Consider the following 16,014-nt stretch of genomic DNA (forward strand, 5'->3'; position numbering starts at 1 on the left):
TTTGTGCGGACAGAAGGAAACACAATGTGACTGGGTCGCTCGTATGTATTCATGATGGCAGTGTTCAGAGTTTTTGATTAAGCGCGTGTAGGAGTAGTTAATACCAGACGCTGTCTTTTAAGGTTCTCGTGAGTGCGTAAGTTGCGCAAGTTTAATTTTGTTGTGCATTTACGATGTGTCCTGTATGGACAGAGAGAGGAAACGTGAGCAAACCTTACGAAACGTCTGCGTGAGACGTAAGTAGACATTGTGAATAGTGACTGCACAATTGGCGCGATTTGGTTAGGTATCAGTAGGTTTGACGAGGCTGTTCAGTGGCACCAGTATGTGCGATAAGTAGTCCACTGTGATGAAGTATGAACAGACTGTTCCTAAAGTGAGGCTGCTGAAGGTGTTTTCAAGCACTGTGTCTTTGTTTCTTTCTCTTGTCCTCATGCATTTTTTCTTGCGCTTTGCTTCAGCTTATGCAGTACCAACTAGAACACCAGTCTGTTCGCTTGTTTTGAAGCATTGGTCATTTTGAGCTGGTTGTTTCAGTAAACCGAGGTTACGTACCATCCTTTGAATAATGAGGTACGTAGTTTTACTATGGGCTGGAAGTCATCCTCGTAGCTTCAAAGCTTTGCTTTTGTATGATTTTAATGGTTCGTCTCATTAATTGTTGTTTTCTCACGGTTCTTCTGCAACGGCAATATGGCCTTACCGGGATTTGAGGAGACACAGAAAGCTGTTTACAAGGCTGCTTTGATCTGCTTCATATGAAAATTGGAAGAAAAAAGAATCCACAGGGTTGAGTTCGATATAGTAGGCGCCTGGCGAGTCAAGGGTCAAGAGACTGCGCTTGCACGTGGGGCAGCGCTATGTTTCGCTTGTTTGACGTACATTCTCTAGGGCACAAGACCCAGGAATTTACCACCCAGAGCTCATCACCAGTGTACTACTGGCTTCATCGGCGTTCTTCGTGGTCACCGAGTTGAGTTCACCGGCCATTCACAACTTCTGGGGTGAGGAGGAGCTGTTAGGTATGGACCCTTAAACAGCATCGGTCAAGTTCTTTGGGCACAATCACTCGCCGTTGCACTGCATTTATGGTGCGCAGGTGCACGTTGACCATGCTATCGGACCCGTCAAACAGGTTGGCTATCCCACCCTCGAGTGCTTCACGTGGAGCTTTTCTCTCTTCTCTGCATGACGCTTCCCAAAAGTGCAACTGGAAGCCGGCACGGTTCGAAGTCCTTGACTCTAGTCTCGGGAAATGCTGCTTGCAGCAATGGAATGTTGTTCAAGACCCGCGAGGAGTCAGTACCGTTCAGTCCCCGCGAGGAGGCAACTCCGGATAGAGGCAGCCATTGGAGAATAGGGCGTATGCACTGAAGCTCAGTCGCAATGTGCTGCTGCGGTGCCTCAGCGCAGGTTGCCACATTTGTGGTTGCACCTCAGCAGACGACGTGTTCTGCCCAGTGTTGCTGTGCGAAGGCATCTTGTTTTATGGCGTGTGGTTCCACTTCAACAAGAAAACTGCTATTAAATGCTTTACTGAATGTTCTGTGTGAACGTACAATCTAGTGAGATTGATGGTGTAGGTGTGAGCTTCGCTTAAATACAGTATGTCAATCGATCTCTGAGTATGTGCTTGTGGTTCCAGACACATTAGCAGTGCATGGTGTGGTTCATGCACTTGTTCTAGCAGGTACCATAAGTGTACATAAGCGTGCATAGTACCATAAGTGGGCATCCCTAGTACGCCATGTCAAGGTAAGATGCTCAGGACATCTTGAGGATGTGCTCGTGTTGTCTAGGTAAGTTGCTTCTGTGTCTTTGATATGTGGATCACTTCTTTTCCCAACAAAGCACAGCATGAAACACAAACCGTGAGCACTGAAAGCAGAAACTGCACAAAAGACAAGTATAAAAATCTCAAAACCTTTATTCAACTGCAACAGTGTATGTACTTACAGAGTTTCAACGCGGTTAAACTCAATCTACAAATACACTGATAACCGCGCATGAGGAATGTTTTCAAGTCTTTTACAACCTAAGAAAAAGGGCACAAGGAAATGAAGAGGACACGAAAAGTCTATATCTTCCCTAGGTCATTCAGCACTCACACGGACAACACAATGCGCACATTATTTTTTTTTCAGTGCACACGCACACATACCAGCCGACCCTGGCCATCCAACTGCTGTGCCAGGAGCACAGGAGCTTGTTGACACGCAGAGCCCAGACACATCGCGGTTATACAAAAATAGAAAAATACTCCGTCTCCCGCACCTTCTAAGGCACCTGCGTTGTCTTTGCATAATCAGTATTTGAGACACACGCGATCGCACATAACACGGTGGACGTGGCACAGTTGGCTGCAAGTGGGTGGAGCTGTTCTTAAGCGCTTTTTTTTTTAGCATGAGGGAACGGACAAGCTCATCAAATTCGAAGTCGTTTAGAGACTATATGGTCCTGCTGCATAGCAGTGAAAGGGCAGAATTTAACAGGGTAGACCAATCTAATGTAGGACTGTGCACCTAAAATGAAAGTCTGCTTTCTGAATTATAATAGCCTAGATCTTTAAAAGCTTTACCTCACATGGCTTTTCAAAGTCATATCAGTTTTTTACTCAGTATAACTGCAGAAGCAGGCAATCAGAGAAAGTACTGCTGGAGGACAGTAAGCTAACAGATGACATTCCTTGCAGTGATTTACTTTTCCTGAACAGCAAAAATGTTTGAGTTTGACCAACTGCGGCACCATACACTCTTAAAAAAGTTTGTGCACCCTTTGGCGCTTACCTTGCCCCACAACGATAATTGTCATCTTGCCTTGATTGCGTTTCCTTTCTTGAAAACTCTGCGCTCGCTAGTTTCCTGTGGAGAATGCTATGTCTTGCTGATAACGCGCATACCATTGGTGACTTGGAAGTACCGGGCTCACAGCATTAAAGGAAGGAAATGCGGGCAAGACAGATGACGACTATCATTGTGTGACAAGATAAGCCCCAAAAGGTGCAAACTATTTATGAGTGTGGCCAATACAGAGGGCTTATTCAATCGAAATGTTGAAGAATACTTCTGCAGCTCCGCAAGTATAAATGTGATGCAGAAATGCATCAAAAGGTAGTGACGAAAATCAAACCATTTGGACGTAGTAATTTTTAAGATATATGCACCTTGAAGCTGTTGTGTCTGTAGAAGCTCTTTCACAGGCTGAACGCCATTCTCACAATAATGCACACACCGTTCCCAAGCGTTTTGCAACTTGTCATCTAAAAGAATTCACGATAAAGAAATCTAAATATTAACCTAGACTTAAACGCAATGCATTAAGAGCAGTAGTCAGCCGCTTGCACCAACTGCGCCAAGTCAAGTATTGTAAGAAAACGTAACAAAGTACACCATATCAGCCACAGCACATGTACAATGGACAGCACATATATGAATGAGACCTGCACCTTTACTGTACAACTGCACCAGCATTATGTGACAATTTGCAGAGGAATATCATCAATTCAAACTCTTACAGCCTTCGGCAATTTGGACACCCTTAAACTTGCAAACTATTCTGCTGGATGTTTGAACACTAAGAAGCATACACTTTATTGCCGGAGCCTGCACTGTTTTGAGAAGTTAAAAACGCAAGTTGCATGACTCCACTTAGCGGTCCCTTGCCTTTCCTTTACCAGTGAACAGCCAATGCTAGCCGTGTTTGTCATAAAAGAATTTAGATTCGCGCAGTTTTAATTATGGAAGAGCTACTGGTACTTGCCGAGCTCTTTTCATGTAATGTTTACCATGTACCCATGTGTTACAGCAAAGTATTTCCCCGCTCATTAATCTGCCGAATGTCCACTAGCCATGAAGTCATCCTTCTAGCAAGCTAAAGGATGTCTCCCTGCTTCTTGCTTTCCAACGCACAGCTACCACCGGTCAGAAAATAACGCTTCGGGTCCCTGGAAGATTAACAAAGGTGCCCTGCACAAGCAATGCATGTAGTGGCAACATCAGTGCATTGCTGTACTGCAGCGCATTGCTATCACTGTCGAACGAAACCAGAGGCAATGCGTCAACTCCATAGCACAGTGAGGCTATGATGTGGGCTTGCCCATAAATTGAACATTACATGTGCCACTAACTGAATTTAAAAGCTCAGCAAGCTAATACAGTGCATGCACCCAAACAAACATGGACCGAGGGACAAAGCAGGTGCAAATAAAGAGAAAGCTCTCAACAAATGGTGGGTCTCGTTGTTCAGCGCTCATCTTCAGCAAATGTTTTATCATGAGCCATACAGCTGCATCAGACCATGCTGCGAAGAGCAATTGCACTACTTGCAAGATGGATGTTTGCATACAATGTGACAGCACAGCTCTACAGCAAGATGACACCACAGCACAGTAGGCCAATATGATGACCACAACAAGCACTTGTCAACTCACAGCGTTACATAAAGTGTTCTGGTGGTAGCCTCAACTCTATAGATATATTAAGAAAATGCAAACTCAGGTGAGAAGAGTCAAATCTAGAAGACCACACAATTCTGGAACACAAAGGCAAGAATTACGGGCATCCCTTCAGAACGTAATATAGCCAGAAAGAAAAACATTGAGAAAAAGTCTGCAGCAGTGCTCTGAAGCAGTCACTGCACCTATACTAACAGCCACCACATGCACCTGCCAGTGGTCTAGAGCAGCAGTACCTTTACAAGGTAGCCTGGGCACAGCAGCACCTTACTTACAAAACTGCAAAAGCATTCTTAATTTAAACATTTTCACAGAATTGCATTTTTATGTTTTCTAATCTAGTACAGCCAAAATTTTTGAAGTTATGACCTAAATGTCTTAAATGTTCTAGAGCCAAGTATCCATGAGACCTCTACAGGGAATGGCAGCGTCTAGGTGTGCTAATGCCGATACAGCAATGCCACAAGCCTCAGGTGCGATTTTGCCATGGTGTTGCGACATTCCATTGCTTACGTGTGCGAGCTCCACGATATGACATTATGCGCTATGTACAAACAGCCATGAGTAGCGGACAAATAATGCCACACACTCACAATCTATCACTACAGAGAATAATTTTGCATGAAGTACTTCTGGACACCCACTGGACAGCAGCGGGCAAATTAAGAAGACAATAAAAAGATGGAAATATAGAGTGCTACTAAATAGTGGTGAAGGAGCATTGCCCTTTGTCATATCTCCCGTTGCCAGAACCCTGAAGCAATGTCTTCACCCTTGTTGAAAAAAAGTGCGGGACGATAGTAGATCATGTAGCTGTGCCTCCTTCCCCACGATATTTACAAGCAAGCACCGAGAACAACGATATCACAAACGCGCAGCTATTAGAGAACGTAATTCACGTGTTCAAAAGGCTGTCATGTGAATTAAGTCAGAATGCACCGCATAACGACAACAACAAAAGAGAGGACATTTTTCACCCTTGAAAACGGTGCTTGGTGCAAAACCATCACGAACACAATCCCATGGTGCCACACATGAGCATACTTCTCAATGATGTGTTAAACATTTTAAGTAAATTAAGTTGCACTAGCTATACTTGTGATGACATGGATCAGAAAACCACTCAAATTCAGAAGCATAAATGAGAAACCACTGTTTTGCAGACACCTACCGTGTAACCTTGCATTTTCACAATTCATCCTGAAGAAACATACCGATAGAGTTCACGCTTAAAATAGCCTCTGACATGTGTTAATGGTTTCTGTAATGTACTTTCAAAAGCAGTCTATGTACAAGTGCAGAGAAAACACGAAAACTTCTCTGCGTGCACTACCGTTGTAGAACAGACAGTGTGTTTGAGCATTTAGAACAGTTTTCTTCGCATTGGACAATATCAGCCCGATTTAAGTTCAGCTATGAGTGGCTATAGCATCAGGCCGCAGATATCTTCCCTACAATACGTATGTCCTCGGTTCTTGACAGATATTTTGCAGCGCCATATCAAAACCTATTTATCATGCAACATGGCAGAATTTAAGTCTGTTGGTATCGAGCAATACAAGGCTTAACAATGATAGAAATAAGCCCTTCTCATCAAGCCAAAATTATTACCTTGCTAGTCATGTGTACCAGTCCATCTCTTTGACAGATGTACGCTAATTACAGAACGCTTTAGCGGGCAGCAACAAAAATATTTATGTATTTCACTATGTCTTAAAAGCTTCTATTCGCTTGAAATTGTTTGTTGATAATAACAAAAAAAAACTGAACGAAAACAAATGAAATGATAAAGAAAGTGACTTTTATAGCTTTTATAAGCTATATAAGCTTTTATAAAACTTTACTGGAATGGTAAGTTTTTGCAAAGGTTCCATTTTAAGGTCTCGCGGGTAGTGCCAGTTCATGCATCTAGTACTTTGCACAACGTTCCATCACAAGGAAGATTCGCTTATTGCTGTAGGCATGAATATCTCTTGCCGTGAGTTAACGCATTTGTCGCAAACGAAGCCTTTGCAATGGTCATCTCCCCCTGTGCTAGTTAAAAAGAAAGTTCGCTCTGCATTCACTCAGTGGACAAAGAATGTGGCTCCAGTCACTGCGAATACACAATGAGAAGGCTGCTACTGCACCATACTTGTGAGTGTTCTGAATCACCGAGAGTGAGCAAGGAAGAGATTAAGAGCCCATTCACAGTGCGCTTTCAAAAGCAATTCATTAGTGACAATGACAATGTTCCGTGCAGCAGAACGTCCCTAAATCCTATCCACAGGCACGCTCGTTCAAATGCAATCAAACCTTCACATAATGAACACGAATATAGTGAATGATTGGATATGATGTAGATAGAAAAGGTTTTTCACTGATATCACTGTATAGTGATTACATTCTTATAACGAATATCGAATGCAGCAAAGGTATTTTCGTGTGATTCAATTTTGTTATACTAAGGTTCAAGTTCAGTTTGTTTTATATAGTACACAACATGCGTACTTCGTGCTTGCAATTTTTCACATCACAAGCTTTTGACATAGCCACACGAAGCAGAAGCCTCCCTACTACACGCACCTTCAATTTTGGAATGTACATAGCAAATTACATTCACGGAAACGCTGGCTATACTGAACAGCAGTTCAGCGGGTGTTTATCATGACGAAAGAACAAATTTAGCTGAAATCTCCTACACCTCCTACCTCCTAACACATTGATCAAAACCTACACGAACCAGTTTGGCAGTAAGTTTGTGATCTTACGACACATCCATAGCATCACTGATAATTTCTGTGTTATGCCAGATGCAAGAAGAACTTAAGCAAGGAGCAGAGATAAAAACTATGTGCAGGTCGCACTGTGAATGTGCTAGTGTTTCTGGCAAACAGCCATGCATATTCTTGCTGCATGCTGGAACAGAATGGCTGCTAAAATTGCTTATTGCTCTCTGGATGAATAGTGCCAACCTCATGTTGCATATTAGTCAACTGAAGTGTTTCTGAGCAACCTGCTTCACTGTGTGTCACCCTAAACAACTGCAACATATAAAAACACCTGACATGGAAACTTTCGCATCCATTTTTCACCCTAGAGTACTGACATGTGAGCATTTAATCATACTACTGCCTTGGGGAAAGCAAACTACAGCAAGTTGCACCAGGGACATATCGTTTAAGGATTCTCTTCGTACAATTCTGTTCAACTATGAGCTGTCCTGATCCTGGTAGTAGGAAAGCACAGTGAAAAGAATGTGATAGAAAAAAATTGTGACATGATCGTCCAGATAGGTAGAATTTTGAGGCCACTATCAGTGCACATTCAAAACTCAAAGCACCCTGTGATATACAGTACGGCAGAGCTTTGGTTCTGAGTATCGGTTATGTATCAACTAGTAACATTACATATCAGCTCTGAGTTCCCGGAAAGATTTCAGAAAATTAAGCCCCTGTCATTGGTAGATGAAACTGCCAAGCTCGTTTCATCGTAAAATTACTGCGGACCAACAGCTGACGAAGACGAGCCTGAAATGAAAATGAAATGTGGAGGAGAACCTGCGAGACCAGTCAACATATACCAGTGATGACCCATCATGTGTTCTCACTTATCCTTTAACTTGGCTCAACCTGATGGTTGTAATGCTTATTCGTATCAACTTGATCAGTTTTGTAGTATACACAGACGAAATGCTGTAATGACCTTTTCGATACCATCTTATTTTATCTCTCCAGTTTCCATTCTGGTACGGCATGATAAGGCAGCGCCTGCAATGTGTGAACATTATGTACAAAGTTAAGGTTACTTAAAAAGCTACATGGAGCATTGAATTACTGTCTCTGTTGCAGCAGTGCCTGTTCTCTTTCCTAACCTGTGAGCAATGTGTCCTAAACATGTTTGGGTGATGGGTAGGCAACCCATCATGAACGTACCGTAGGACGGAAGACACAGAGGAATCAGAAAGAGACAAAAAAAAACTAGTTAAGGAATGCTAACCCAGTAAGCAGATAGCCTAACCATAGAGCTTAAGTGGTGTCAGCTATAGTCAAGTAGAAGCACGAGAGTGAGCCAACTGCCATGTGATGAAGAAAGTGCCACTGAAGGTTAAAAAAATGAAAATCGCTTGCCACCAACTTTGGAATATGTGCAATTCATTGTAACATGTTATAAGGTTGTCCATCAACTCTGACGTGCTCCCAGTTGTACACCATTTTTACTTTGCCAGTTTATAAAGCAGCTTAAACGTTAGCTAATTTCCATCTCAAGCACTAACATGATTACATCTAAAGATCAAGCACGGTATAAGCTGCATTCATGCTGTGTGCTAAAGGTGTTTTGCAGCTTTAACACAATAAATGTATCTCAGCAAGCAAGCCATGATCTATTATAAGTAAGTTGTATATTATAGGTGGCAGGAGATTGGGAGGACACTTAGTATTGACTGCCTTCATATTACCTGTGGCTGCAAATGCTGATGCAAGATGTCAATAACAGCGCACAAAATCAAAGAGGCAAGTAACTGCAATGCAGTGCTCTTGAAAGTCAACAAAGCACTCTTGAAAGTTTTAAAACTTGCGTGAGCAGCTGAAGTTGCCTGAGTACAGGCTGCTGCAATGCTGTAGTTGTCACTGAAAGCTAGGCTAGTTGGAAATGCAATATTATTTAAACTTAAAGAAGATGTAAAATAAGAGTAAAAGAAGGAGGAAGACAAAAGGAGAGAAAGCAACAGTAGGGCACCTATACAAATGTTGGCTTCTGGCAAGAAATCACTGCATCTGTTCTTGAGAGCCTCCTGAAAAAGGTCCAGTCCGGTATATGACAAAACAGTGCTCCCGCTCGGCTGTAGGTGCCCACAGCGCCTCCAAATTCCAGTGTTCCTCCTGTCCTGTTGCTTTCTATCCTATTGCCTTCATTCCTCTTCTACAGTAAGAGCTCAAACATTTTTTGAATGATGCTGTAATGCTCTTTGCTCTCAATATGTTAGCTTCACGCAAACTAGATAAAAAAGGAGAAGGAAATTTCTTCTCTGTGCTAATGAGCTAAACAACCATATCTACATTTAGTGCAGCGCTGTACTGTGCGCCATGGAGAACCGTATAAAGCATGGTTGCTAAAATTTCGTGTTTTTTCAGAATCCTCCTCCATTTACACTTGCATTGCTATAACACTGCGTGGTGGGCCGGTCAAATAATTTATCTGTGGGGTTTCACGTGCCAAAACCATGATTTCATTATAAGGCGAGCCGTAGTGGGGCGCTCCAGATTAAGTTTGACCCCCAAAACTTTAGGTACACCTAAATCAAGTAAACGAGTGATTTTGCATTCAAACCCCATCGAACTGCAGCTGCTACGGCCTGGATCGAACCCGCGACCTCGAGCTCTGCAATGCAACATGATGGGCAGATGTGTGCGTGCACACTAATATGTGCAGTATGCTGAAGTACATTGCCTGATCTCCTAATCTATTCTCAAAAATTCATGACTTCTCTTGTTCTCACACGTCAAAATTGCGAGTTTGTGTTGATTTCACAAGGCTTGCTGGGCATTTCATAAATATGCTCTGAAGTATTGCTTAAAGTAAGAGATTCCAAGAAGCAGTGTGAGGCGGTGTGAAATTCCTATAAAAATCTACCCGCGTGGGAACAAACAAATGGCAGCATGTTGTGACGCAGTTGAATGTCACGGCAACAAACTGCAATGGCAGTGACAGTACAAAGTTTGTTTGGCCATCTATATTTATCCATGCTTCACTGATAAAACAAAACTAAACACTTTACAGGATGTGCTTACTACAGCTCACTTGATGTCTCATTCACATCCAAAAGAACTGTATTGATTATTGTGTTAGAGTGAATTAATTTATTGTTTAAAGGCTGGTTTTGATCATTTGTAAACATCACAATCTCCCAACAATAAAAAGTGGATGCCCACATTTGTGTATGCATCCAATGAGCAGACTGCCAACCGCTTCAGTTTACTTTGGATGGTCTCTTGGGCTACATTAGTGAATCGGAGGGCATTGCTAATAGCTTCAATCAGTGAAGTTTGTTTTTGCAGCAGCATCAATGATTTTAGAGGGCATCGACAATTCACTGCAAAAAAAAATCGAACAAGAAAAGCTAAACTTGCTAAAGCTAAAGTTCCGCAACAATGAAGTTGCACAGTCAGAAAGCTTCTTGCAGATTAACTTGCAACAATTTCTGTACGAATTTCTAAAACAGCAATGAAATGTGATGAAGACGTTTTTGTTCCAGACACAGGTTCACTATGACGACATTTAGCCTCGGCAGGTAACTTGTTTTCCATTGCAGGGCACTCCTTACAAAACATGACAGCTGGCATCAATATGCAATTACTAAACCTCCTAATGCCTACTCAACAAGGACTGTTGCAAGAAAGCAACTGCAAATGAGCATCTCTAGCTGTGAAACAGCTAGCTGTTGGTTAATTGCTATCTACCATCTATTTTCCAAGGAATTTGTCAATCATGTGTCAATTGAAGGGATTATTGCAGTGGCTAGATGAGCAGACTAAAAAAAATAGCTAATCATGAAAACTAGCTTATTCTCGCAGTGCATCTATTTTGAATTTCGTTTCTTGAGTTAACTGATGACCATGGGGTGCACAGGGCAGTGATGGATTCGCTTTTGCACCAACCATGTTTGAGTTGTGGCTGATGCAGCATCAGACCATGATTCATTCGCTGTAATGGCATGTGAAAATAAAAACATAGCCTATGAAGCTAATGTTTGACAGTAACTTTCCAAGTAGTGCCTCGGGTAACGTATTTCAGCATTGTCTGAACGACAAGCTCACTGTTAAGACTGAGGCATGCCATCTCGAAAGTTGTGACTCGACACAGAGTATAGAAGTTGTGAGTAGCTGGCCTTGCACAAATGTTTGTTTCTTTGTCAAGAAAATCTGTCACTCATCTTTTGGCCATAGTGGGAAGGAACAGACATGTACAGATGGTTCACCGCTAAAGGAAGCAAGAGGTTAGTATTTTACCATCAATTATTGCTTAGACTAGATATAAAGGCCCAGACAGTAAATTTTTAAGTATAAATGTATATCCAAGTGATATTATTAGTCACCTATTTCTGATGAAGGCGAAGAAATGTTCTGTTTACATAGGCCTTAATAACGGTCAGGTATTTTATTTAACCGTGGATCCTACTGTCCATCATGAGCAGGTAGCCCGTAATGCTCAGTGCATTCATGCAGCTAACCTAGCGACAGTGACAACTGCCCCATCTTCTGGACCAATCCATCTGCAAGTTAAATGCCTATGCAGATAGCGATGCAAATACCACGGCCAAAGCAGTGGCCTTGACTCTTGATGTCCACACTGTTGTGTAAAGTGGGACATGAGTGATTTGTGACTTGAATGGTTCGTTTTGTCTTATTAAATGCCTACGTTTCATACATGTCACCGCAGCACTGCAAAGGAGTCATCATTCACAATAGTCAACTGCACGCTTCAGGGCTAAGAGAAAATCATACCATGTTAAAAACATGCCTCAGCTTCGCGTTCAAAACAAACTATTTTTGGGCTGCATATTCACATGTACATAATAAAGATAGCAAGAACTGTCATAAAATCTCGCAATAAGAAACTTTTTCCGAGTTTTAGTACTTGAAACTGGTATTTCATAGTATTTCTATGTGCTAGAAGTTTTCAAAGTGTTTTTTTTGCTTTTATATGTTCAAGAAAAGTAAGTGTGATAAGCTGTATGATATTAGGATGTTGGCATGCTGAATTTGCATCATGTACTATATATATAATTACGTTACCAGAATTTGACTCTTCAGATGTTTCTTAGTCATAAAATCTGTATTCATTTCTGTTTCCCCAAGAATGTAAGTTGCGTTGTATTCTGATTCTCATTATATGTAATATTTTATAGTATTCCGTTTACATTTTCTTCCAAGAGATTACTGCACGTGTGGAATCAAACGTCAATGTAGCATGATTAGCCAGAGGTGACAATGACAACATTCGCAGTGGCTTTGTTGAGTGGCTCAGGAACAAACCAAACAGCATATAGGGTATCTTTTTTTTTCTTTAGCATCCTGGTAAGGTTTGTGCGAAATTATTTTTGATGCCTTTTGTTCTTTCTTGCCCCACCATCCCCTAGTGCATGCATTTCCTCCTCACCCTCTTTTGTTGCAGAGCACTGGACTTTTGAAACGAGCGACACGAGCCAGGACGTACCGTCATCATGCTATGTCAGCACTTTCTTAGGCTTTAACCCGTTTTTGTAGCCTTCTGTCAAGTGTCACATGCTCTGATGCAAAGCTTGCAAAGCATTAGGTTGGCAGCAGGCCCTTTTCAATTTCGTCTTGTCTTTGCAAGACCAATGGCAATGCTTCTGAATAACCTGAAGCTGGTGTGAGTGTATGTATATGCCTTAACAACACATGACTCAATGCGTGGTCACTCATTGTTCACACAACAATGAAAAATGTTCTCATGATGGTAGCATCAGGACGAGATTTCTAAGCACATTTGATAAGAGAAATTTTTTTAGTGCTCTTTCTGGCAACTTTTCTGCAAGAGCTACATGCAGTGGCTTCTTTAGCTGCCCTTCTTCCAGCTTAAACGTCTCTGATCTGTGGTCCACATGTTGGTCCAGCCAGCAATGTCAGAAATAACAGCATCTAAAGTATCATCAACAGGAAACTGACCGTACCTGGCTTCCCACTAAAACGCCTCGTTCGAAGATGTTTGCACTGCTGTTAACAAAACACATTCTGCTTCCTCTCACTGTTTCAGTCGGGCAGCGTTCGAGACGCCCCACCTATCACCAACGCGGCAGGTGCTGTCTCGCGAGCGCCATCCTCTCACAGTGCAAGGCAATAAATCAGTGCTGCACAGCGAGGCAGGCTGAGACCACCGCGAGGACAAGAATCACTGCATTCGTTGACACGACCTGCGTCGCGGCCGCGCAGAGACTTGAGCCATAGTAGTAGTTGTCGCAGTGGTGCCCGATGAATTCTAGCGTCTGCTGTATGATGCTCTCGACGAGGGCGTTGCGATCTGTGCTGCACTTGACCTGGACGGCCGTGCGCACACAGTGGGCATACTCTCCGAAGGCGCTGCATAGCAACAGGAATAAAAAAAAAAACATGGATGAGTGAGTAGAAAAGCAAAGTGCTTCTAATAGTGTTTAATATCTATGTACTTATTTCACTGATGATGCAACAACGTTGCTGATACAAATGAAGCAATTTGTCCCCTTTTTCATTACTCTGCACTTTATGCACCCTCCCACCCCCGTTTTCTGTAGTGTCATAAGTATTACTTGCACCGCATATATTCAGAAACCTTAAGCACCCTTGCATGTAAAAGTTTTGCGCTGCACCCCTAGTTCGGACCTCTATTTTTACATGCATCTGCTAGCAAACACGTTATTCTTTTCAGTTGAGGCTGCTTGTCAGGCATTTGACTATGCCTTAAGACTAACTGGAATGAGCAGTGGCTGTAGCTTCGTCAAATGATGCACACTCACGGTTAAAAAAGAAGCTTGGATGAGTGTTCAATTTTGCTCATGACAGTACATTCTTTTCAAAAGTACAAAGTTTGGAAACTGGACAAAAACAATAAAAGCGAACAGAGAGGATATCTGTGTCCAGTTTTCAAGCTGTAATTGTAATTAGCTGGAGTGCCAACTAGCACATTCCGATTCCCCCCCGCCACCCCCTGTAGAGCAAGTGCAAAGGGGGTGTTGCTTGCTATGCGCAAATTATGTCTTGTTATGTGTCTTCACGGCAATTCCGGGCACAGTTCTGTGAAACAACCATGCACTTCAACACAAAGAGCATCAATTACAAAACATGCGAAATAAAATTGCTCTTGAAGACCTGTATTGTGCCAATAAATGTGAGACACTGTCAACATGATGGTTATAGCAGTTTCACCTGCGCATATTTTTGCACTTCTTAGCAATCTTTCGGAGGGTTACAAATAGGCACATAGTTTATTTGCAGTGGCATTTTATACATGTGACAATACAGTATTACAGTCTTTTGTGAGTCTTGACTTGTACCTCACTGAAATATGTTGCATAAATCTTGATACATGTAAATAACTACAAATGAGCAAACGCAATACACCAGTATGTAAGGGTAGCACCCGTAGAAGCTACTTTGTTTGTGCTGTAACCTCACAAGCTGAGCTGTGAGCTGACGTCATGGAGATGACGTCAAGTGAGCTGACGTCATGGAGATGCCTAATCCCGGTTACATAAGGCCAGCTGCATAAAACTTCGCAATGGCTAAATTGGCTATAATTGACCAGTACGTATCTGCTAAGTAGCAGGGATGATAATTTTCTTATTAACAACCTTTAAGTAATTACCACAGCAGACAACACATGAACCAGGCGGCTGGCAGATGTGATGCAAATCCCAGAAACTGGCTTTTGAGGTTTTCAGCACAGCTGTGTACCACCTGTTCTTGGAGGTCATGCTGACGAACTGCACTGGTTGTCGCGCATGTCATTCATGATGTCATGTCATTTGTGTCCCATTATGTCATTAGAGATATTACATATCATGTCACACATATTATGGAAGTGATGGCTTGAGATGTTGAGGCACTGACGGTAACAAAAAGATGGTGTTTTGTCTGCGAACTTGGCTTCTCCGCAGTGCAATGAAAAATTTCACGTCACTTTAGGCCATGTGAATGGGTTCGGTGAGTAGTGGTGTGAGCGAAGAAAGGAAAAGGTATGCACAACTTAGCTCCCCTTGGGAGCATATACAGGAACACCAGCTTGTTCGACTCGGTTAAAGGTAGCTAAGGTTAAAGGCCCAAATATAGTCCGGCATTACCAGCATGCCAGGCAGCGGCCGGTGAAGTCAGATGCACCATGCTGGCGACACTAAGCTCGCTAAACTTTTGCCCTCTGTATTGGCTCGCAGCAGTGCAACGATCAGTTGTCACTGCACAAGCGCACAAGTGTGCAGTGAGTGAGAACTTTGTTGTTTGTTCACGGCACAAATCTGGCGTGCTTGCCTCAGTGAACCTGAACTGTAGGCCAGCATATTGCTGGTCAGCCAAGTCAGCATGCGATGCACTCTGTTTCTGTTCCAGCGGCTCCGGTGTGAGATAGGACACGATCTACACAGCAGTGCTTCCAATTTTTTGCAGACGTAGCATAACTTCCCTGTGCGAGGATCGCATTTGCATTACGCTGAACTATATCCGTGCCTTTAGCTTGGTCACAAGAATGCGCTCCTCATCTCCAAGAGGAGACGGAATACATCGAGGCTCTGCTCGCTCAACGCAAACAGCCAGACATGACAAAACGGCCTGACTCGGAGAATAATGCTTTGCAATAAAAGAACACCAGTGGTGTGTAATGGCACGACCACAGCACCCAAAGCAGTGAGCGGGGTCTACCAACTCTGTGGCTAGAGGACATGTGGGAGCTGTTCGCTGACACGCGGGAATGGTACTAGCAAGAGAAGCAGACGACATGGGCACTGGTTCTCAACAGACTAAATCACATGTCACTTCCGGTGAGTGATAATGCCGGCATGCTTTTATTTTTTCAGTTCCGGTATGAAAGACCAA

The 16,014-nt window shown here is 42.7% G+C and overlaps 1 protein-coding gene across 2 annotated transcripts in view; it reads right to left on the bottom strand.

Moving 5' to 3' along the window:
• Positions 1-1,909: 1,909 nt before the first annotated feature.
• Positions 1,910-16,014, bottom strand: part of LOC135904976 (uncharacterized) — a 361,077-nt gene continuing 346,972 nt past the window's right edge. For both annotated transcript variants that reach the window (XM_070541230.1, XM_065435972.1), the window contains exon 7: positions 1,910-13,533. In XM_070541230.1, the coding sequence (XP_070397331.1) occupies positions 13,299-13,533 (235 nt within the window). In that variant the 3' untranslated portion in view covers positions 1,910-13,298. The remainder of the gene's footprint in view (positions 13,534-16,014) is intronic.

Source organism: Dermacentor albipictus, chromosome 6 (genome assembly GCF_038994185.2).
Source record: "Dermacentor albipictus isolate Rhodes 1998 colony chromosome 6, USDA_Dalb.pri_finalv2, whole genome shotgun sequence".
NCBI lineage: Eukaryota > Metazoa > Arthropoda > Arachnida > Ixodida > Ixodidae > Dermacentor > Dermacentor albipictus.